Below are 24831 nucleotides of genomic sequence, written 5' to 3'. Positions count from 1 at the left end.
TTGGCTCCTGTGTGGAGTGATAATGAAATGTCTTCTCCTCGTATGTCTCTCAACTTGGGGTTGAAAGTGTGAGGCCTTGAGCGCAGAGAAAGACGTAGTGTTGCAGCATGTGGGGAGTCTGAGCGATGTTGATGGGAGGGGGACTGCTGCAGCAGAAAAACAGCAAAGTCTGCAGTCATTAATATGCAAATATGCAAATGAGAGGGTAATTAAGATTGGGCGTTTGTCAGTGGCTCTTTGATTGCTAATGAATTCAAATCTGCAAGAAAGGGGGAGGGGATGATGAGCTAAAAATGAGGAAAAAGAACAGGATGCTATTGTGCTTTTTCTCACAAAAAAACAAGAAAGAGTGAGTGAGGGGTCTACAGAATGAAAAGACTCTACTGCACACAAGAAACTCTAAACATAGTTGCTTTAGGTTAGCTCCAAATATAAAAAGAGAAGTCCAACTACCACCAAAAAGCTGAAAGATAAGGTATCACACAGGAAATTCACTAAATGATTGTCTTGAAATTCAGTTTGAGCTCCAGCAGAAGCCACAGCGTTAAAGCGGGGAAACCGCTGCTGTGAGTTTGTGCCGAGACAATAAACCGTGTACACCGTCACTGAGCATTCAGCATGGCAGGCTAGAGCCACCGCAGGGAGGTGGAGAGATTTCTGCTCATTAAGAGTGATGTGGCTGACCCCTGTAGAGAGAGATGCTCAGGTATCTTGGCAGGAGGTGTGTGTGTGTTCAGCGGCAGCACGCTGTGTGTCACAAACAGTGTTATTTTCATATTTCTATCAAACACGGGGGGCCTGCAGTTCACACACGAGCACACACCGCTGTTATTGCTGTTTCAGTGGTCCCTTGACACTTGTACATCTTCCTCCGTTGGCATGTGAAATGAGGATGTGTATACAAGGAATAAAAACAAATGCAATGTTGTGAAGAATGGGGGGGGAAAGACAGCTGCTCTTGTCACCTTACAGCGCAATGACTTTCTCACAATGCTGCAGATTTGCACATTTCACAGGGCTGGACACTGACCACAACAATGACACTGTCTGTGATTGCCTGGTCAAAAATACAGCAAAATATTACACTGAATCTGGTTGGGAGTAATCGTTAAGAAGGAGATGATATCACAGAACAGTTGGTTAAATCCAAGTGGCAGCATCATATTTATATTGAATACATCCCCAGATACTTGAGCCAGGATTGTAAGTACAAACAATCAAACTTATATATTTGGAAGTGGGTTTTAGCAGCAGATCCACGGCCTGCTCTGTTTGGTGTGACGAGTTAATGCATGTATGAGAGAGAGGGGGGCTGTATTTTTCACAGGAAACAGGAAACCAGAAGTCATAACAGGATGCCCTAGGTTTTTATACTGTACCTGATGCGTGGGTGGCTGCATGGGGATAACCCATTTACAAAACTATCATGCTTGTCTACAAGAAGAAGAAAGAGTGGGTGGAGGGTACACACTTTGGGGTTAGGAAAATGGAGTTTCACTCTATATATAGCTTTTTCGTGCCTAACCGAACAACCTTGATGTTGCTTTGCCTCCATGTCGTCTGTCCTACTTTGTAAAAGGCAAAACACTAAACATTGTTTGATGTTTGTTGCAGAGCTGCGATATGATCACTTCCATGGCAAATACATGCAGCATCTTTCCTCAGGTGTACTGAGTGAGTCTGTGACATGAGACGTGTTTTGTCACAATGAGGTTGATCTGCTCGCACTGGCTGAATGCTCCATACCCTTTTGCAGCAAATAGAGCCTAGCTGTACCCTTATGGCCTTACTTATTTATCTGCATGTCTTTGAAATGCAGTTCTAAACATGCATAGTCTGTTCCTGTAGCTGACTAACGTGTACTTTGGTTAATTTATTAGGTTTTAAAAGATATGCCTAGGCTTTAGTTGATAAATGGCATAAAGGCTTGAGTTGCATGTGTGCAATGTATGCTGAACATGTGTGTGTAAGTGTGTGCGTGTGTGTGTGAACCACAAAGTGGATGGCTGAGTTTTCTCGTAAAGGCCGGCACAGATGTTATTTGGGTTGTTCCCCCTCAAACCAGTTGAGGTTTTCTTTAGAAAGTCTCAAAACAAAACACTCACATTTACTGCAGCCTTGTTTACATAACCACCATGGTACAGCTCATGAGAAACAGCAGCCAGGCTCTTTTGGTGAGTTTGATGCTGGCTCATGCTGTGAGCGCAGTCTTTTGCATCTAGTTTAACTAAATGAAGAGGCTGTGCCATTACATTTTTCCTGCCGCTTTCTTTCTTTCTTTCTTTCTTCCGCATAAACACATAATTATGCATTTTCATGCTGCATTCAACATGCTGGGCATTTGGTAACTCAATTTGTTTCTCCCTCTCTTTACTAGGGCAACATACACAACATATAGTATAGGCCACTGTGATAGCTATACATTTTTTTAAGTTTTGTAAATACTTTTATTATTACTGTTTTTCTCCTCAAACATTGAGCCTAACTGAACTTAAAACTGCAGGACTAGGGGCATTTTTACACTTATGTTATTAACCTGTCTTAATAATTTCTCACGAATGTTTTTACCTGATTTTACATCACTCCGTCAAACAAATGCATTGAAGTTTTGATTTTTACAACAGCATTATTATACATATTGGAATATATAGGCAATTGGGTTAGTGTAGCCTAGTTGTTAGGGATTTATTGATAGTAAGGTTACCTTCTAAACATGTGTCTTTGGCCAAGAATTTAGACAGCATGCCCAATTATAGTCAAAACTATGAGAAACTTTATTACAATGTCCCCACGTTTGACATTATTGAGCATTGAGGACTCCCATCTCTCTCTGTCTCACAGACGCGGACATTTTTTTTGTAGCTGAGAGCCAACTTAAAGTGCACGGAGCCTGTAGGCAAAAAGAGACTGCCCTAAAGGTGGATAATGAAACATATTTGGTCGTTCTACGTGCCCATCAAATTTCGTCGTATCCAATTGGCCCTCCCTCTGATATTATCATCCCATCCTCTACAGCCCCGCTCTGCTCGGCTTTCCGCTGTCCTCCTCCGCCAGTCGACATAGATCCCCGCGAAACGGCGGTTCTCCGACCATTGTGTGTCTCGTTTACAGCTATAAAATAGTGACGTTTCTCCGTATTAAAGATAATATCCGCGTCAATACAAAGCTTGTCGAAACGTGCCTCGTTCGGTTTTTTTCGTTTTAGTTGACATTGGACACCGCTGATGTTTCAGCGTCCATGTCCTCCTGTAGGCTGTACCGCGGAGTGATATTCTTGGAACCGACAATGTGGAGGCTGTTAAAATGTCTACTTGGAAAATGAAATGGTTACAATTTCTCTAACAATACGGAAACGGGGTAACACAAGAGTTATGGTTTGCTTTAAAGACGTGTTTTTAGTTTCGTGACGAAGACGACAACCAGACGAGGCGGCGGAGGAGTGTTTCATATTGTCTTTTCTCATTTTCATCAAGCCCACAGTCCGGACCACGGGGGGAAGGATCCTATCCCTAACTTTGTTTTTCTCTCTACTCCAGCCGTTGATTTCTCCCTGTTGGATGCCACATAATTGAATTCAGGTAACTGTGGATTTAAATACACATTCATTACAAGCATATGCATGTGAAACAGAAGTTGTCTGTCGCGTTGTTACCGGAGTAATGATCAAGTTTTAAACGCATCGTTCAAGTTGTAACCGAGTGGCACAGCCGGGAAAAGCGGGGTCTCGGGTTTTCGTCCCTTCGGCCTGAGCGAGCCTGCAGTGCTACTACTGAGTGTTACCAGCTTATGTGTGGAAAAGACTTCTTTGTTCACTTCAATGCGCTATAACGTTACGGCATATTAGCATATAACCAGAGTGAGTTAGCTCCCCCGGAATTTAGATGTCCGTAATATGAGTATGTAGGGTTTTTTTAAAGAAAGAAACGTTAGCCGTTAAACGTTGGCCGTTAAACGTTAGCCGTTAATCGTTGACGTATCAGACAGACGTTTATTAGTTGTAACTATAACGGTCCGTTTTGTGCATTAAATTTCAGTCCCTTCCACCTGTTATTAAGATTATAGAGTTGCACTATTGTAGACTAGTCCCCTTGAAATCTACATACAACATAAAACCACAACATTGTGCAATGATAGTGAAACCCATATAAAAGTATAACTCTGGGGTGTTATTTCACCCCCCTCCACCTCCTCTACCAACAACAACCCACCACTGTAACAAGACACAAGAATGCAGCTAAAGCTGAATTTACTACATCCAGCATGGTTTAAATGTATTATCTACAAGACATTAAACTGAAAAATATACATTTTATCTTATTTTGTTGCATTTTGACCACTAAACTGAAACTTTGGTGCCTCGACTCTTTGTGTTCATCAGTGCCCCCATTCTCCTGCTCGACGTGAGGGGCAGGCAACAGGTTTTTTAGGTCCTTTTAAACGTCCCGCAGGATTTTAACTTACAGATGAGGCATGGAAACAGACACTGCCAACACGCTTTTTCTTATTTGACTCCATATATGTGATGTTGTGTGGTTATTTCTGCCTTAAAACTTTATTTTTCCCCAAATGGGCAGGCCGAAGGTGGGGGTGCTCAAGACAAGCGTATGCAACTTCCATTTGTTAGGAGGGGCTAAACACTTATCCCCCATTTTGACCTCAGCTCAACGAGAGGCTGAAATTACCAGATTATGCAGTGTCAAAATATTGTGGCTTGGTTTGATGCTATAACACAGCTCTTTTTAGTCGTTAATTGCGTAGTTATTACCCGTTGTATCACCATTAACATACCATTTTTACCCGTTAGACTTAATCTAATGTCTGGATCCTTTCGCGTCTACAGCTGTTGGGTTTTATGAGTTAGTGTAAACAAAGATGTTTTTTTTATTGTTTTTGTCAAAGTTGTATGATTACAGGCAATACTTGTTTAGGAGTATCACTGATTTAAAGAAGCACTCCTGTAATGCATACAATATTGGCATTAAATTGAGACTCATTTTAATGTGTTTGTATTTGTCATGAATAGTTCTAGGTCACCTTTTACTTTATTGTTTCAGAAAAAAAGTGTATTTTCTGTCATGCCTTCAAAATTATTATAGTTTTTCAAGTGGTTCTCATTAACATTTTCAAAATTAACTTGAGGTCATGAAAAAACTACGGCCTTGTCACTTAACTAACTTCCAACAGAACAAAACCATAGATAAAATAAGAGAAACAGCCAAAATGCAAAAGATTGTATAAATGTGACATTTGTCAGTTGTTTGTTTGACCTTAAATAAACAATTAAAGTTAGGGTTTGTATTATTTAAAGTAATGTCCCTTTAAGTGACCTAATGCCAGTGTCAGACAGACCTCTGCATACAATTGCATGTAGTTTTGCAATCTTAGCAATTAATGCAACAAAAATTTGGAGAATATTGCTGGTACTCCTAATGAATTGAATACCTTGTGTTAATATGTCTGGTAAGCCATGTTTGGTAAGCCAGTTTTAGAGGTAAACAGAGGATGTATCAATCCTAAATACTGTCAAAATATGAGATAGAAAAAATGCCTTTAAAATAATGATAACATATTTGAAACTCAGGAAAACTGTATTCACTCAGGGGGACACCAAAGACATTAAATGTCTGCTTGATCACAAACTTCAGCTTCAAAATTGAGTTTAATCAACACCTCTGACTACAAAAAAAAATCCCAACACTATGATTTTCTCTCAGCTTGCTTTTACTGCAGCGCATTTACTGCAAAGTGTCTCTGCTGGTTTGCCAAACACATGTAAAAGTGATACTTATTGAAATGTTTTACACACAGGGCTTGCATTTGCTTTGATACAGGCTGGTCACACAGTACACTGACTATCCAGCATGCTGTGTAATTACCCTGGAAGTTTTTTTTTTTTATAAGAGATCTTAGAGCAGGTTGGTTTTTGAGGTAGAGGAAGCTGCCTGGGTCCAGAGCCCTACTTAAACAACGAGTGCAGTGTGGCCTGTGGCTGAATTATGTCAGATGTGGGCTCGCAGGGGAACTCTTAGAACTCACTGATTTTTAATTTCTGTCTTATGGTTTTGCACAAATTTAATACTAGGCTGGTTATTGCATTTAACCCGGTAGGCGTTAGTTATTCATGTTTAATTTGGTAGTTTGAAGAAAGATTAGTTGAATCTGAGCTATTCTCTATGAAAAGCTGACCTGGTAGTTTGAAGGTTTTGTATTCACTGTGATTGCAGGGATTAGATTTGAGTCATCTACCTGAATCATTATCCACTGTGTAAAGCTGTGCTGACATTGATATTAGATTGACATTGTGATGTAAGACTAGTCATTGTCCCGTGTTGTGTGACAACTTTTACAAGAGGCAACGACGCAAGCACTCAGACAGGTTTAAACAAATCTCGAATTTAACTATATAATCTAAACCACTTATTTTTATGTAAGTGGAAGACACCACTAGTGTCCAGTTGCCCATTTCATTATAAAACTGCTTAGCTGAATCGCTACCATAACACAGTAGTTTCAGTATTGAATCAGACCTGCTCGCTGTTTTGAGTAGACAGTTTGGGTAATAATTTCCATGTGAGCTTTTTTAAGTATAATTTACTGGGTTTGTTTGAGACCTGCCTGATTGCTTGTGTGATCGCTCCAGGTCTACAAAGCTGTTTCGTCAACGTTATGTCCTTATATCTTACCCACTGGCATGCAAAAAGTCATAAGAATGATGAACTGAACAATGAAAATAACTAATTTGCAAAATTATGTTTATAAAATATAAATTTTTCTAGCAAAAACCTGTGTCACCCTCCCTTTTTCTTATCAATATTTTATAGAAAGCTCTGTTTATTCCCAAAGTATTGTCACATATCTGAGATAACAGGCTGATAGTGATACTTGACTGAAGGAATCTCTTGTTCTGCTGCTGTGAACTGTTGCTCATCAGAATATTTAACCATGTTACAAACATACTCACATTGTCCTCACTTCTGTTTGTAGCCGCTCGCTGAGACTGAAAGGCCCAAGTGACTAGCAGCAGAGAATGGCTGCAGTGGAAACAGACAAGGAGCTCAACGACTTGCTGGATTTTAGCGCGGTAAGTTTCCTCTGCAAATCATTTTTATAATAATTTCCACATAGGTTGAAATGTGATTGAATATCAGGGCGTCCATGAGTGGGTCAGTTGGTCAGGGTTTAAAAGGATTGCAGCGCAATTACATCAGCCACATTTTTAACAAGATTGTTGTTGCCTTGCGTCACTTCAATTTTAGCAGTCACTCAGCAAACGCTGGAATGTGAATATTGCTTCATGCCCATTGTAGGTGTTGGCTACAAAGGAAGGGATCGAAGATTACCACCTAATGAAGAAGAAGCAAAGTTTTAGATGGACTCTCACTTGTTTGTTTACAGTTTATTATTTGTTATTTCAGATGTTTGAGCCTCCAGTTTCGAACGGCAAGAACCGGCCGACTACTCTCGCCAGCAGTCAATTTGGAGGTTCAGGTAAGACAAAAACAAAAACAAAACATTTGTCTACTTTCTTTAAATTTTTTTCTCTGGCCTTCTGTTCCTTTGCCTCCCAACAGAAAAACACTCTACTCTTTAGATCTGATTAATAAAAAAAAAAAATGTACATAAAATAAAGAATTGAAAATTAAACTTCCATCTTCGTACCTAATGCTGGTTGTAAAATGTCCTTATTAGTTTATAGCTCTTCTTACATCTCCTTAGAGTAAAGCATGGGAGTTTGAGAACTTCTTGTCGCCTCACTCCACCCCCCCCTTTCATTCATGGTGTTTTTAATGGTAAAAGAGAAGGAAATGGTCCCCCCTCTTCTCTCCTTGTCATGAATCGTGTTTAAGGTCACAGATTCTTGGAGGAAACCCTGGGAAAGACTTGCCAGGTTTCCTTTATTTTATGTAGATCAGGCGTCGTCTCCTACACTTCTTCATCCTCGCCTTGCAGGTGTCCCTTCCCTCACCTTCTCAGCTGTTGCCATTCAATCACTTGAGGACAAAGGCAGGGGGTGGGGTGGGGTGATGGGAGCAGCTCAATGAATCTCCTCTGCTTACCTTTTGACAAAGTGTATTCCCTTGTCTTGAAATCTCGCACCCTGCTCACCCCCCTCACAAACTAATTTTCACCTCGAGCTAATATCCATCTCACTATAAGCAAAGAGCCTCAGAGACACTCAAGATAACAGTGTTTCTTTTAGTTTGTGCTGTTTCTGGTGTGTTAGTAGTTGGCTTAAAAATATCTGCTTGCTCATATCTTGTTTTCCTGCAGCAGATCCACTTGCATGTCTAAACATTTCTCTCTCACCCTCTTATCTGCAAGTCTGGCAGTAAAAATGAAATATGTTTTTAAAGTTAAGATGAAAGACAAGCAACCAGTTGTAGGGTGGAGTATTAAGGGGCTCTATTTCTTCTATTCACTTGAGAGCCATTCGCATTCTCTTTTGTCACTGAAAGGTGTGTGTGTACAGAAGAGACACCCGCTGTTAACAACCCAACAGCTGCTCTTTGCGTTGTCCTTCCGCCTTAAATGTATCCACCAAAAATCTATCCTTTAAGTGTCGAAGGTTATGGGGCTTGTCAAACTTTTTTGGATGAATGATTATGTTTACAGAACTCCTGCACCACTTTCGGCTGTGTCCATCTGTCCTTTCTGTACATTCCAGGTCTAATGTAGCCAAACTGAACACACTGATCAAATGAAGAAACAATGGAGAAGTAGTTCATGATGCAGGAGTCGAATACAAAGCTTTGTCAGGGAAATGGCTAGCCTATAATATATGCCATCCAACATCTCAAAAGCATATACTTTTTTTTTAAATTTTGTACACTAAAAACACAATGAATGGACTTGCGAGTGGTCAGGTGCTGTAGCTATGTCTTGGCTAAAACCTACAGGACAGGACACTTCTTGCAGTAAGAGTGAGGTTGCTAGGTTGGGTACAATTTGCCCTGTACAAAATACTACAAATCTGTGCTCAGTGCCTGTATCTGGCAATCCATTCTGTAGGCTGAGAAGCTGCATAGAATTGCTCAGCAGATGGATAAACAGTTGTTTGTCAAGGAACAGCGTGTAACTTTCTATTACTTGTCATTTTGACATTTCTGCATGTACAAATCTTCTTATTTCGCCAGACAGCTGTTAAACTACTCCTGGGCAGTACTGCTGGATACGCACATGTTTCTTAAAGGATCATTTCAGAGAACAAGGCACCTCAGTGATTGCTATAAGTTGTAGAGTTGCTCATGTAAATAATTGTTGTCTTTCTAACTTAAAACAATGCTATGCTGCTTATGATCCGTTTCAAAGAGCTCAAACTGTATTCCTTCTTTTTGTGGAACAGCTGCTCCGTGTTTAAGATGCCATTTCCCCCAGTATGGTTATGGTTTTGGATATGTAAAGGTTTAACATGTGTTAGCCACACATGGGGAGCCTCCCTTTTAGAGTCGTCGCTGAAGATATTATCTCTGCCTGTTCATCTCTTTTCACTTGTCAGTTCACGTAATATGTACTTTCTTTTTTCGCTCTCTGGAAACTGAGAATCCAAAAAGTTATTTTTATACTTTAGTTTGGGCTCACATGCTGAAGGGGGGAAGTTTAAAATTTGCATGGCATTTTCAATCCTTTTAAATGGGTGTGTGAATTACATGTAGAGTTTTCTGTTGAAACTAGAATTGGTGTCGCATATAACTGTACACAAGGGTCGGGGTATTGTTAGTGGACGAGAGGACGGTTGTGTGTTTGAGTTGTCTCCGGTGACTCACAGGTTAAAACAACCAGGCCTGTGTTATTGTACATTGTTCACTATTTCATTAACAGTGTTCGCTCTCTGGAGATTTGATCTGACATCATGCTTTGTGTCTCTGTGACTCACTTTGCCAGGGGAAGGAAGAAGGTGTGTAGACAAAGCAGCACACGCAGTTATAGGTGCCTGGGGCAGCGTTCCTGTAAAAACGAAGGCTTGTCTGCAAGTTTGGTCAATGTATGTGCCAGAGTTTTGCTCATGAAGCCTATGACTCAGGTCGGCTGTCTGTTCCCAGTATCTCTTCCTGTGTAATTATAGACTAGCCATGCTTAAAGGGGCGTTGCATGCTGGGAGGAGAAGTGCATTGGGGTTCACCAGAGAATTTGTCTGCTGTTACTCACCCTTTTCTTCATTTTTCTCCTTCCAGTGCTGCTAGTCTGTCTGAGTAGAGCACTACTCATCGTTTCCTATTGGTTTTGGCACTTCTACAGGTGCTAATGGAAAGGATTTCTCAAAATGACAAAGGATTACTTAATATGTTGTCAAAATGTGTTTTATAACAAAGTGAGTCTGACTCAAAGAACCCCTGCAGGAGATAGTCAGGAAGCAAACAAACATTTCCAAGCACAGTTTTGACTAAAACTGTGCTTATTGAGAACATAAAATCAAACATGTGTTTCAAACATGTTTATAATTCCTGTTTATAAAACCAAAGACCGTGATTATACATCTTATCTGCACTTTTCTGGTCCTTGTATGAGTGCATTCTTTGGTTTTCTCTTCATCAAACTAAATAAGAAACTGAAATTAAAAAGTTGGTCATGAATAAAATGACATGCTGGTATTATAAAGAGGGTCACATTCTGTCATCTGTTTTCTGTTTAGAGAGGATGCTGACTGTTAAAAGATTTTAAGTAAGGAGACATATTCGTTCAACCACATGAAAGCAAAGCTCAGGAAAACAACCTCAAGGGGGTCTTACATTTCGTGCGGAGTGGTGCAGAGGGGAAAACCCTTCGAGTTGAGTTTTCCGGACTAAGTGACCTGATCAAGTAAACAATGCCTCTTTAACATGTGCCCCCACATGCAGCCAGGTACCTGTTTCACTTTAGCTGATTTGTGGTCAACTAAAAACTCCTCCTCACTTCTTATCAACGGATGCAGCTGAGCATGTGAAATAAAGGCATCAAAGTAACATGGTGTCCCATTAAAACTAAAGCATATTGTTAATTAGAACAATGTGAGGCAGGCAGTCACTCAGACAAGGTACCAACGCTGTGGCGCTAGATAATATATAAACCCACATTGTAACTCTGTAGTGTGTACGTTAGTATGGTGATCGGATCTGTTAGGTTCATTGCCATATCTAGTATATGTCTGTTTATTGTTCACTGCTATATAAATATATAGTGTTAAATAGAGTTATCAGGATTCATGGAAGCAGTTCTGAACACAAGCCGACATTTATAAATAATCAAAATTGAAGTCTATTCATCCTCTAATCATTAGATTTATAAGTTAGAAATAATAAGTGGGTCCATTAACATTACTTGAAATTACTTTTTAATGCCTCTAAGTTTATCTTAAACCCACTCACCCATGTCTTAAACATTTATCCCATAATTCCATCCCCTCAGGTGTGAATAATCCTCCCATTATTTCCTCCACACAATCCATTGATTCCTTTAGATTAGTGACTGGATTCAAACTTAACACCTGTTAATTCTGCACCTGAGTGCCTGGAAAGGGAGAGTCTCATACCAGTTAGATGTGGAGATTTCTGCAGAGTGCTATGTAGTATACACTCTGCTATTTGTGGAAGGAATGGTGACGCTTCGCATTTCTTTTCCCAGTCCTCTGTCCTGCTGAAGGGGGAGAAAAATACCACATGTTCCTGCCTCGCTAATTAGCTTTGAATCTGTATTTTTATATCCTCGTGCTGCAAGGTTCTGAGTAGGTTCTGACAATGTAGGTGTGACCACTTTGTTACTGAAGACACATTTTATATGGCTGTTTGTTTAATACGCTAACCAGCTTATTTATCATAAGTATTAATAACGGACTAGTTGAATATCCAGTTAATGGTAAATATTTTCTGCCAGTTCTGCTGCTCCTTCTAATCCACATCTCAGCAGAACTGTAATGCAGTCACGAACACAAAACATTGAGTTGGAGGTTTTTCTTGTCTGCTCGATGCTGATGGCGTTCAGCGGAAACCAATGGTTCATGCATTTTCTTTATCGTCTTTGATTGACGTGCAGAGTGACAGTCAGCCATGGAGAGGGGACAAGACATTGTCTCCTTCATCTCTTATTCTGCTGGTGTCGTGCGTATAGATCACAGTTGTCACGGCAATCTAGCAGCTCTCAGCGCTGTGGACCCATCATTCTGTTCTACTGCTGATCCTGTCATGATTCTAGCCCGCCTCCACCCCCCTCCCCTCTCCCCTCTCCGCTTTTTAATTAGACAACAAAACAAAAATATGAATATTCATAGAGCTGAGCTTCATTAATATGCACAATTATGCAAATTGGCACACAATTAAGCTTCAGCTTTCCCCCAGAGATGCTGTGTTGCAGTTTGAGAGGAGATTGAGAGAGAAAGGGGACGGGCAGGAATTTCTGCTTCACCAATCTTTAAAATCACTCCTTCCAAACACAGTCACCTCTCTGAAAGCTGGAGCACGCTGGCCACGGATAACGTGTGTCAGCTATGTAAGACTGAGACCTTGCGTCTGCATTTAGGCAAAGGTGTAGGCCACATGTGAGAGAATAGACGGCGATGAATGACTGTTTCCATGGAAAATGTAAAGGAGGGAAGTGGGAGAATGAAGAATGTCGACGATGATTCTGGGAGCCTCATACTGGGTGTTAATTATTCAAACTTCCTACAGCTCATATCCACGCTATGTGACAGTGCTGTCACTATGCTGTCACTGTGTGAGCTGTGAAGTGAAGCTCTTCAATGGGGGTTAGTGTGAGCAGCCTGAAAAACCTGTATCAAAGCAGGTCAACTTCATCCTTCTCGGAAGTTAGACTTAGTTTTGCAGAGCCTAAGCATAAATGCCTATTACTAATGTATCTGTCTGTTAGTGAATTATCGTCCTAACCCAGTTCTTTGTCTTCCAGGTATGGATGAGAGGAGTGGGCCCGGTCCCTGGGGGCAAGGACAACAGAACAGTCCGTCTTTCAACCAAGGAAGGGTACGTTTTTGTCGTGCTTACTACATTGAATCTGGCAATGTAGATGTTATGCCAGTGAGATTGAGTTAAATTTAGCTTTCATTTTGATGATCACGTAATTTAAACATTTTCCCACTTGTACAATGTAAAGGAATAACCTGTGTTTGACTACTGACATAGCACCAGTCTGATCATAGGTGCATAGTAAGTTGTCACCTGGATTTACACCTTTAGTTTAATACACCTGACTGATGAGACGGCTCAGATTTAAGGAATTCACTGACAATTGAGATGGTTTGCACACATGTAAAGGTATTTAACATGTGAAGAACCACATCCACGCTGTTTAATGAAGAGCTAGTACGTCACACGTTACACACTATAATGAAGATCGTCTTTTGAGCGGGAGCTGTGCAACAGCTCTGTCATGAGCATTACTCTGTCTCATTTATCTATTGATATCTCACAGGGTAGTGAATCTACTCCAGCCCAAAATGCCTTAACTTTTTATCCATAAGTCCATAAGTTGTCTATCAAAAAGTTGCACAAATGCTAACTGAATTTTCAGGAAATTGTCAAAACAAAGAGAGAATGAATACGTGTTTCTTCTGCTGTCCCTCCCTTAGGCTTATGGAGAAGAAGGCCTCTACAGTGAGCAGGAGGGCATCGCCTCTGCCCCTATATTTGGATCTGGGATTGTTGGTAAGAAGGTTTAAATTGAACTAAGCTGTTGAAGCATTCTCACCACCACTTTCACATCGTCTTTTTTTTTTTGAAAACCAAAGAGAATCTGGGAAATTTGGGGCTAGTGTTTCTAATTATAGGACCATATGAGGGACAAACGTGCTGATTGAAAAACACAAGTTTATTTCAGTGGACTGTGTGACTGAGCCAGAACAATGGGCTGTTTGTTTGAGAGAGCAGCCGCTCACCGGTTAGACACTAATGTACCACTTTAGGGCAAACCATATTTATGCTTAGGTGGCAGTGGATGAAGGGAACGGGGTAATCAGGGAGGATGTGGAGGATGGGTTTGTTCGTGTGTTCAGGGCGGGAGGGGGTTTGGGGGGGGGGGGGGGGGGGGGGGGGGATGTAAAGGGCACCCATGCACAAACAAGGCGCTCCCCTGGGACTAGGGTGGACTATAGCTCTCCTCTGTTTAACTGTCAGGGGAGGGGGACAGAGGTTGGGCACAATTGCCCCTGAACCATTTATAATGGGCCAATTTGTTGTTGTTTTGCTGTCCGCAGCCATAAATACCACACATCATCATATAGACTCACACAGCAGATGGAAGGCACCCACGTGGATAAAGGAGAATGGCCAGATTGAGATTTAATATTGACATAAAAGCCCAATTTTCATGATCATGACCTCATTTGATATTCCTTTCTCCAAACAGGGAAAGCTGAGCGAGGACCGTACTCGTCATTTGCAACACAGGTAAATAAGTAGGCAGGTTTTCTGCTACAGTTCCATCCCTTCTCTTCCCAAAGCTCTTTTTGAATCCTGTCCCTCCATCTTTCTTTATGTTATTATACACTAAAATTTGACTCTAATTAAGCTTTTGTTTTCTTTTACGCCATCTTTAGGCGGGGTTCATGCCCAGTGAGATACCCATGACCAGTCCCAACGCACTTTCCCCATCCGGCCTGAAGTCCAACACCCAGTTTTATTCCTCCTACCAGGGAAGCAACCCTCGCAGGAGACCCTCACAGGACCCTATCGGTAAGATAGTAAAGGACTGTTTTAGAGTCAAAGAACACAGAAAGTCATCCAGGATTTCATTTCAGACAGAACGTCTTTCTTCTGATTTATTTTTAAGGCAGTGTGTATAATCACTTCTCCTGCTGAGGTTTTTAAAAGTGTATGAGCAATCTCACTTCTGCTTGGTTAAAGAGAGTGAAATCACTGAGTTCTCTAAGATGAAAGTCAGTGAATAACATCAGACTAGAATACCTTTTGATGAGGCATTAATGAGTAGTCACAAGACAGATGGATGGATTGGTTCAGCAGGACTTCAGACGAAAGGCGGCTGCATAAACGAATCCCCCTCATGGTGTTGGTACTTTCACTTCTGCGATAAGTGAACATCTTTGTGTGTGTGGACATACTTATGTGATCTCTCTCTGTCCTCCTCCCCTCAGAGTCACAGCCAAAAAAGATCAGGAAGGTGCCCCCTGGCCTGCCCTCCTCGGTGAGTACGAGCATCCACAAACGCTTGAGCCCTGAACCCTATACCTCAGTCACTCCACGGGAGTCCGTGTTTTCATGTTTCACGCCCATTTTCACATTCCATTTGGCAGCTTGAGCCTCTCCCTGGCTTGCAAAGTGGTAAAAACGACTGCTATACAGGACATCCAGCTCTTACAGCTGTGTATCTGCACCGCTGAAGTAAAAAAAAAAAAAAGTAAAGGGGGGGAAGAAAGCCACTCATTCACCCAGTCACTCATTTGCAGTATGTATTTATAGTGTGTCGTATTTGTAGGTCCTTTACTTTATGGCCACATTTCTTCCCCTCTGCCAAGTGTGCTCGTCAGATCGCTGGAGGGAATTCATCCTGGGGTTTGATGGTTCTTACTCCACCTCATTTTTCCCTTCCCACTCTCGCTCTCTGGGCACCCCATTTCCTCTTCTTTTCTGTCCCCCCTCCTCCTCCTCTTCTTTTCTACCCTGCGAGCCCCCCTCCCTCCGCCTCCCTCTCCTTCCCGCCGCCTCCCTCCCCTTTCTCTCTCTCTCTCTCTCCCTCCCCCATCCCTCTATCCCAGCTGCCAGTGGAGTTGGCTGCCGTCCAGGATTCGGCAGATGGTTCAGTAATTAGGAGTGCATCTCTCCGTTCCCTCTTCTCCTCTCCCCTCTTTTCCCTCTCCTTTTTCTCTCTGTTTAATCAAATTACAGAAGAAAACTTCAGTCCGTTTGGATTTGAGTTTTGCAGACACAGTTTGATGCTTGCTTTTTGCCTCGAATAGTCTTGATTGACAAAGACATGGTGGTTCAAAACATTGGTTCCTTTATACCCATTATACCATGCACCGAGTCCGACTGCATCTCCCATTGTGCGGCCACGTCGCACTGTGCGTGTGAATTATGTATTTGTAAACCATTCATAGTGCGTTTCTGGGATAGTATGTAAAAGCCCTACAGAGATGGAAGATAGAGCTCAATGAAATAACTGACGCTGCACATTCAGTACATAATACTCCGTGCTCCAGTCTGCAGACATGTTGCAACAGCCTGCTTATTGAATTAAGTAGTAAAACCAGATAGTAAAAATGGTTTCAAGCCTAGTGAGGAAAACATACTTAAAGGAAATGTTTTTAAACCTTTTTTTGGTAGATCAAAGTTTATAAGAAAGTTAATTTGTAGTCACAATCTAACTACACGGGAGCTTCCAGGAAACTTCCTCATGAGTATCTCCAAAGAAAAATGTTATGTAGTGCGTGAAATTCAAGTTAGACAGGCCTATAAAGTAATAAAGTGGTTTGTGACAAAGTTTCCAAGCACTAAGCTCAACAGTTTCTCCCTTTGTTGTCTTTGTATCTTGTGTAGGTTTATGCATCAGCCTCAGGAGAGGATTTCAACAGGGACAATGCGGGCTACCCAGCCTCCAAGGCAGGAAACGTCTACCCACCACCATTCTACATGCAAGGTCAGCCCGAGCAACACTCCCTTCAGAACCTCTCCTTGTTTGTTGTGTGGGTTGAAAAGTTTAGTCTGACTGAGACACTTGTTGTTAAATGCGGTTCAATATATCACACACATAATAGTGACCTGGACTTTTCCCTTATTGCAAGTATGTTTGTGAAATGAACTGCCTAATACTCTTATGTAAGTCCAGATGAACCTATGTGCTTTAGCCGTATGTCAGTGAACACCCTGTGGTGCCCGGGTGCTGAATAGTGCATCACAGTCGAATGAAGTCATCACAGTAATGTGACATGTCTCATATGTGGCCCTCATTGTCTTCTCATCTCCTGTGGCTGGTTATCCCTCGCCCTTCTCGTCCCCCCACCTCCCCCTCTGCTGGATGCCCCCCGACAGACGGCCTCCACCCACCCTCCGATCCGTGGAGCTCTGCCCGGTCGATGGTTCAGCCCGGTTATTCTGCCATGCTGGGCAACTCCCCCCATCTGAGTCAGCATGGCCCCTTTACTGCCATCAACCCCCAAGACAGACTGGTGAGTTCTGCCTCCTCACTTTGGACTTTTGTTTTGGCATAATGAGGTCTTTGACACTTTTTTGACTGATGTGTCATTGAGGGCTTCTCTCTAGTTGTGCAATTAAATCACTGGATGTCTTTGCTTCCAAGAAACGACAGCCACTGCCCCTGTCTCCCCAAAACTACCCCCTGCATGGCAGCGAGGTGAACGGGGCTCATCCTGCTGGCTTCCACTCCGGCTCAAGCAGCTTCGGAGTCCCCAGCCACACACCCCCTATCGCTGGCAGTGACACCATTATGGGTAAACCCTTTAATGTGTGCTCTATTCTTAGAAGTGCTCTTTATTTTAAAGAAGCTTTAAACAGAATTTTTATCAAGCGTAAGATCGAATGAAACTGTTTTGTCTTCCCTTAAAGCCAATCGAGGATCAGTACCTGGAAGTTCAGGTGATGAGATTGGAAAAGCCCTGGCATCTGTAAGTAGTATGAAATGACATATTCTTTGACATCACATCACATATGAAGGTGCCTTTAAGTTAATTAAAAACAAAACCCTGTGTCCAGATCTATCCTTCAGACAGTTCCGCCTTCCCTCCGTCCCCGTCGACTCCCTCTGGCTCTCCCCAGGCTGTATCAGGTGAGGAAATATCTCCAAAGGCCTCAAGGTCACCTGGCTGCTGTTGTAGTTTTGTTTGTTCAACAAAAGAGTCTTTACTGTCTTTCCAAAAATGTGTTGCTGTCATTCTTACTAAGCCTGAATGGTCCTTGGCGACAATGTAGCTCCTTATATTGGGTTAAGAGTGGAAGTTAACATTTTGTTTATATTCTTTATTTGTGTGTATGTGGGGATTATTACTTTGTTTAGTTTATTATCACTGAAACGTATTCCTTAAAATCGCAACATGGATGACTGTAAACTGGCCAAATCATCTGACATCAGTTGGACAGATGTTGGAAACAATGACAAGCGATGTTGTGAACTGAGAAGCTGAAAGGAAATCTTCCTAAATACAAACTACCAGGTATTTAAACTGTGTATTAGCCAGTTAAAAGGCTACATACAAAAAAACCATCTTAACAGCATTATCTTAAATGAAATGATGGCAAAGCAACTTCTAAATCTGATTGGTTTAAAGAATTAAAATAACCCAGATTTCACTCACGTCACTGAGTTCACTCGGACCTTTTTCTTGTGCCGACTGAACAAACATAGAACGGGGACACGTTTGACATTCAAGACTATCTTTACATTGAGGTCATCTGATTCAGCAGATGCCTCTTTTGAGAAATGCCTCATCTCTCTGAATGCTATCAGAGATTCAAAGGGTCCTTGTGTAGGTGTTACATCCATATTATTCACTTTTTAAAACCTTGCACCAGTTTTGAACTCCTCTTCCTCCATCCACAGCTTAACCTTGATTTGATCTCTCAGACACACACACACACACGTCCAAATATAGATTATGAGAGAGGAAGGGAAAACACAGTAAAAATAAAATGTGGGTGGGGTCACTTCCCCATTTGTCTCTGCACTCAGTTTGTGAGTGAGCTCATCACACACACACGTCTTGCATCAAAGTACTGCTGCTAGCTCATAGTGGGAAAAGAAGGGGGGAGAACAGATATAATCAGCTTTTGGATGGCTAAAACTATTAAACATTTCATTGTAACTTTGGTTGAGCATGTGTGCACTGTTTGACAGATGGGACTCACAAAGTCTGACAGTATGGCTGATTGTAGGGAGACCAGCTTCAGCTCAAGGCCCAGTTGCATCAGTCATTTCTGTTTGTGACTAAAACACAAAACGCTCCATTTCAGGCATATCCCTCACTAGTATGACACATCTACTACTGAGCATTCCTTATGTGTTATTGTGTTAGTATCAGCTCAGTTGATCCAGGGACAAATGCATCCTTAAAACCCTGTGATCTTTTTTCCAGGCTCTGCGTCCCAGTGGACTCGCTCCTCCGGCCAGGCCACACCTTCACCCAACTTTGAGGATGGCATTCAGTCCATGGTGATTCAACATTTCCCTTTTTTTTCTTTTTCATGTCAGAATTGCAGCTTCGATTGTTAAAGAGGTAAACACATGATGCCAAAGTCATTCATTCATCACCCTCTGCTGGTTTTTCCTTCTCTATAGCCGAGTAAAATGGATGACCGTCTGGACGAAGCCCTCAACGTTCTTCAGCGTCATGCCAGCGGACAAGGCGGACCAGGTCTGGCTGAGATGCACAGTCTGCTCTCATCTGGCCTCGGGTTACCTGCTGCCTTCACCAGCGCAGCCCTGGGACTGGCCAGTCGCCTGCCCGGACTGGTGAGATACATAGAAAGCAGCACAGGATGTCTGTCCACAAATGAATACAGTTTATTTGCTTTTGTGTATGGTGTATTTACTAATTACATGATAATTGAAACACTGAACATGTTTAATTGTTGTCCTGAAGATGTCCGGTCACAGTGAGGACTCTGTCGGTCTGCCATCTAGTGGTGGACTTCTGCACGGGCACCACGGCCCTGCATCTGCCCAGGCTGAAGGTTTTACAAGTGAGACTTCCTGTTGATCTGTACAACTCTATCCATTTTTCATGTTCTGTTTGTGTCTTATTCATTCGGTGTGTTTCTGAACTCTCTGTGCAGGCCTGATCAACAGCCTGAGTCGTTCCACTGGTTCTGATGTCAAACGAGAGGACAAGGAGGATGATGAGAACTGCTCCATTACTGACAAGTCAGAGGATGAAAGGAAAGACATGAGCGCCCACCTAGGAAGGTATCTCAAACTTTTTCTGTTGTCTCCTCTTTTAGTGTATTTGATTTCATGGCAGACAATTTTTCAATTCAGAGTCAAAGTTTATTCAGAGTCAGGAAATACGTTTTTGTAGATCCAAACAGGCGATAGTAAGTTACCAGTTCTGAATATATTCTTCTAAGTTGAACACTTGAAGTTGTTTTTTACATTTGAAAGAAGAAATGACCAAAATACCTTTTACTATTTAGATGTTTTAAGACAGAAGATACCAAAAATCTTAATCCATATCCAGGAAAAGATCGAAGTACAACAATTGTAACGATTACTACTGTTACTCCACAAAAAACGCCCAAATATATTCTGGTGTGTCCAACCTTTGTAGAACTGTATATATACTGTTGTTTCCTTCCCTCCTCATCTGCCATTGGCTGTTCGCCAGTCTGGATGACGAGGAAGACGATCCAGATCTGCCAGTGGAGGTTAAGGCTGAGCGGGAGAAAGTGCGGAGGTTGGCAAACAACACCCGCGAGCGGCTTCGTGTGCGGGACATCAACGAGGCTTTTAAGGAGCTGGGCCGCATGTGTCAGCTCCATATGAGCTATGAGAAACCACAGACCAAATTGATCGTACTGCAACAGGCCGTTAACGTTATACTCAACCTGGAGCAGCAAGTCAGAGGTCAGTAGGTGTCCAGGGAGGAAGGAAGAGGATGGGAAGGGCCTCTTTACAAAATAAAACTCCCACACGGCTTCACTCCCCAGCTCCTAATGTCCTGCTAGCCAATTAAAGTATTTTTAAAGTAAATATATTTTACTCCACTTATGGTGGTGAAAAAAATGCATTATTAGATACTTTTAAGTATTTTACTTTTTGCATTACATCCTAAAAGTGATCAAAAGTGAGGGCTTGTGATGAGGAAGTGAAGCTGTGCGAGTGTTTCTAAGACATGCCCATTCTCCAGTTCATCCTCTAAGGTTCTGGTCCCTTGGTAACACATACGCTGCTGTTTGTTCTGATGCAGTATGTGTTGCCTCATCTTACAATTGGCTGTCTGTCTCCACTGTGAAAATGCTTACATGTCTGTCTGCCTCATCCTTTACCTGTATTAACACATCTTTAATGTGCTCATTTCCCACTGTTGCCTCAGTATGCTTTGATTAAACATGAAGTCCTTTAACTTAAACACAATATTTCAGCATTCTAATGCCTTCTACTCACTGGCGGCATGAAAGCTGTGTCTGTTGTCATGTGTCCTAACCCGTCGTCAGCTCTGTTGCAGTGTCTTCATACTGCATGTCCAAGCCTCTCAAGCTTTAACCCTTCATTGTGCCACCTTGTTCTCAAGACACCCTCTCCATCCCTTCGTCCCACCGTCCTCTTTCATTTTCTTTTTACAGATGGCAACAGAGAGCTCTTCTTTCTCACATTCAGATAAATACATCTACTGCTGATGTATTTAACACAATACCCTCAGTCTCTCCTCTCAGCTTTTTATCCCTGTGGCTCTTTCTGTAACGGCAGAGGGTGTTGCTTCCTCTCTCTCCCTCCTCATTACTTCTCTCATTCTGCTGGACAGTCAACACATTCCCTCGACTTCCATCCTGGACCCCAATGACCCGAAAAAGATCTTTAATGGTTGGATCTCTACTTTATTAGATTTATTAGAACTCTATTCTCAAATGGTGTATTCTGATCTCATATATTCATTCTTGGCTTCAAATATCTTAGTGTCGCGCTTGTTCAACCCCAGCATCAATACGTCCATTTGTTTTAGTTATAAGTACATCTAAGACAAAATGGTGTTTAACCCCCACCCGTCCGCTCACTCCCCTGCAGCCCGCTCCACTGGGATCTTCTTTTGTATTTCCACTGGTTTTGTCTTGGGCTTTAATTTTGCATTGTTCAAAGATGCACATAAATGTAGCTTTAGTGGAAACTTGTAACCTAGGCTCAGGAAGGGTTGTGATTTGGGATTGTTAACCAGCCCCTCCAACCCCCCCTTCTCCTCCTGGCTGCAGCGGTGTCACTGTGACTGATGAGAACCTGACTGCCGAGGAGAAGGAGCAGAGGGAGCGGGAGCGCCGCCATGCTAACAATGCTAGGGAGAGGGTGCGCGTGCGCGACATTAACGGAGCCTTCAGAGAGCTGGGCAGGATGTGTCAGGTCCACCTGCAGAGCGACAAGGCCCAGACCAAGCTGATCATCCTGCAGCAGGCCGTCCAGGTCATACTGGGCCTGGAGAAGCAGGTGCGAGGTAGGTCGGCCAATATAGGAAGGTCTGATCCACTGAGACAACCAACCCTCTCCTGCATAACTGGACAAAGTTTACCCTAAGGAAAATCTTTTCCTTAATTTTGCTCTCACTTGCTGTGTAGCATCCATTTTGGCTTTCCCCTTTGCTTTGAAAAAATGGAGAAGAGAAGGAGAATCATTGAGGAAGTACATCCCTGCTTTTCTGCCAAACGCCTGCAGCTCTCACCCTACTTTTCATCTTCCTGCCTCGCTTTTCCCCTGTCCTGTTTCCCCCTGTCTCTTACTGATGGTTTTCGTGTTCTAACCTCTGTGTGATGTCTTAAAAGATTTGAAGTGCTTCCTTCCTTTTGTACTGTTTTTAATCTATGTTTGTGTCCTTTCTCCAAAGAGCGTAATTTGAACCCAAAGGCTGCCTGCCTCAAGAGGAGAGAGGAGGAAAAAGTTTCAGGCGTGGACCCCCAGATGCAGCTTGGTGGGGGTCACCCTGGTCTGGGAGGAGATGGGCATATGTAATTCTCAGGTCAGTCTACAGTCTGTGCTCTGGGATGATGTAGTAAATACATTGTTTTCATTTGTGGAAAGATAATGAGTTTTTTCTCCTTTTCTCTTCCAGTTCCTGTTGATTGTACAGCCCTCAGAACACGTGGCCTTAATCTATCATTGTCATGCATCTCAGTGTGTGTTCATCAACTTTTGGAAAGCACACACACCTCATTACTGACAAGGCAGGTGGCCACATTCCTGACGATGATACAAAAGTAACAAGCACACTCTTCTTGAAAGAGGAAAACATTTATTAACCTTTACAATACTTCGAACCAAGGACATCGGTTTGGAGGCTGTTTGATTTGGACATAAGGACATTCTTATGGTCGTGTTTTTGTAAGACATTTGAAGAATTGCTTTACATGTTGGGAGCAAAACTGTTTGGATCAAATAAATCTTTTGGATCAACTGCTCTCGTGAGCAGAGTTAGGATTTGTATTGTAGGATAATTATTGGCATTCCCATCTGAAAATAAGGTCTTACATTCTTCACAAGCAAAGAGGGACAGCCGGGTTTATATTTTATGAGCCTAATGAAAAGTGTTTGGTTAAGATTAATATAGCCATCTTTATTATCCTCTCATGTGATGACTGAATTAAAGAGGTAGGTTTGGAGACATGCAGCCCCTGACTGGCCAATCAGAGAGATGTCCTCTCTTCCTGATGTGCTGGTAACTCTGGCTGTGTTTGTAAAATTTCTTGCTTTGCCTGTAAAGGTGCCACAGTAACAGACTCTTACTTGTATTGGGTTGTTTTTTTTATTTTTCAACTGTGGATCCCTGAGTCTTATCACTTTAAGTCCTGTACATCTGTTGTTGTCACGGCCATGAGAGTGGAGTAGAAAGGCTGGTGGAGAGAGACGAACCACCGATGCAAAGACTCGATGCCTTCCCTCTGTGAGGCTGCTGTCGGACTCGAGCGGATACAGATCACCGCTCACATCCTCTCTCCAGCTCTCAGCCGTGCGGTCAGTTTGAACCCTCAGGCTCAAATACAGCCAGTGTCACATCAGCCTGCCCCCTTCGAATGATACCTAAAGACGCTGTTACAGCACGGTGAACTCACTTAACCACAATTTGTGTTGTGATAAACGACATTTTGCTACGAGACAGAAATAATCGAGTATTGAAAGGGATCATGAGTGTTACTGCTACCTTGTGGAGAATTTACTCAATCGCCATTGACTGACTTGTTGTGGTTGTTGCTCTGTGTCGAGCAGTGTTTGGTGTTTTCTTTTTTTCCTTTTGAACAATTGCAAGCCTGTTATAAGGATCTTCCTTTGGTAGAATGATTTATCATTGTTGTTTGTTTTTTATTTTTTACTTTGTAAGATAGTTTGTATGAGTTTTGTTTTTTATCATTTGGAATGCTTTCTTTTTGTGTTTACATTGTTTAATTGTAACATGACTCTCAATTTAGATTCCAGGAACAAAGTGAGGTGTTTGCTTTTGTGCCAGGTGCTTAGAAATGTTAGCAATGACAAAAAAAATGATCTGGCTGTAACATCACATGTTGTGATATTGCTCTTTTGTTGTTTTTAAATGCCTGTTTCAACATAAAACTGTCAGGCCAGTTATAATTGGATTGTTCCTCTCTTTGTGACAGTTTCTCCTGAACTGAAACTATATTTTCCTTCAGTACCCCCCCCCCCCCCCACACACACACACGCACACACACACCCACACACACCTCTCCTCTCCCTGATGAGCGTGTTGATTAGTTTGGGGAAGGGGCAGAAGGGGTGGTGAGTACAATCTGCAACAGAATTTACTGTTTTGTTACAATATGAAGCATAAAATGAATCAAAGGGTGGCCTTAGTCATTTTCCTGACTTTGGGAGTTTTGATAATGGTTACTCACCAGTGCCTGAAAACTTCTCTGCTACATGATGGGTGATGTTGCATTTAAGGATTTTTAGGTTGTACCTTTTTTATTATACAGATGTATAAAACCATATATACTTCAGTAACATCTGACAGTGTCTAAGAACATCTAAATGAAGAGATACATTTGTTACCGCTGACTGCTTCAGAGTCTGTGTCACTAAATGTTAGATGAAAAATAACCTGGTCCTGAACTGTGACAGAGAACAGTACTTAAAATTTCTCATCTTCTATGAACTGATTTTGTTAAATATGATTTTGTCCTTGACTGGTATGTGCATTGAAAAGTATGTACAGCTGTAGGATGTGTCTTCATC

At 42.1% G+C, this 24831-nt stretch overlaps 1 protein-coding gene across 2 annotated transcripts; it reads left to right on the top strand.

Moving 5' to 3' along the window:
* Positions 1–3195: 3195 nt before the first annotated feature.
* tcf3a (transcription factor 3a) lies at positions 3196–24305 on the top strand. 2 transcript variants are annotated; one of them, XM_069685194.1, is made up of 20 exons: positions 3196–3578; positions 6985–7081; positions 7416–7488; positions 12874–12947; positions 13553–13628; positions 14329–14369; positions 14519–14654; positions 15074–15123; positions 16476–16575; positions 16968–17104; positions 17236–17386; positions 17502–17560; positions 17649–17721; positions 19025–19101; positions 19228–19401; positions 19532–19631; positions 19725–19854; positions 21852–22087; positions 22475–22606; positions 22700–24305. In XM_069685194.1, the coding sequence occupies exons 2-19, from the start codon at positions 7028–7030 to the stop codon at positions 22597–22599; spliced, it is 1866 nt and encodes a 621-aa protein (XP_069541295.1). In that variant the 5' UTR covers positions 3196–3578; positions 6985–7027; the 3' UTR covers positions 22600–22606; positions 22700–24305. The 2 variants fall into 2 exon arrangements, with proteins under 2 accessions (XP_069541295.1, XP_069541294.1); XM_069685193.1 differs by lacking the exon at positions 21852–22087 and adding an exon at positions 20273–20511.
* The last annotated feature ends 526 nt before the right edge of the window (positions 24306–24831 follow it).

This window comes from Semicossyphus pulcher, unplaced genomic scaffold (assembly GCF_022749685.1).
Source record: "Semicossyphus pulcher isolate SPU_LCO1_2020_fin unplaced genomic scaffold, fSemPul1.0.p SCAF_7, whole genome shotgun sequence".
Classification (NCBI taxonomy): Eukaryota; Metazoa; Chordata; class Actinopteri; order Labriformes; family Labridae; genus Semicossyphus; species Semicossyphus pulcher.
The sequence above is the reverse complement of the archived record's forward strand: the minus strand, read 5'-3'. Positions and strand labels throughout refer to the sequence as shown.

Bases quoted from the DNA above. Each gene is read 5' to 3' on its own strand.
- tcf3a (XM_069685193.1), top strand. From the start codon at position 7,028: ATGGCTGCAGTGGAAACAGACAAGGAGCTCAACGACTTGCTGGATTTT. The intron at 7,082-7,415 runs GTAAGTTTCCTC...TTGTTATTTCAG, and splicing joins ACTTGCTGGATTTTAGCGCG to ATGTTTGAGCCTCCAGTTTC. The intron at 20,512-22,474 runs GTCAGTAGGTGT...CTTTCTCCAAAG, and splicing joins CCTGGAGCAGCAAGTCAGAG to AGCGTAATTTGAACCCAAAG.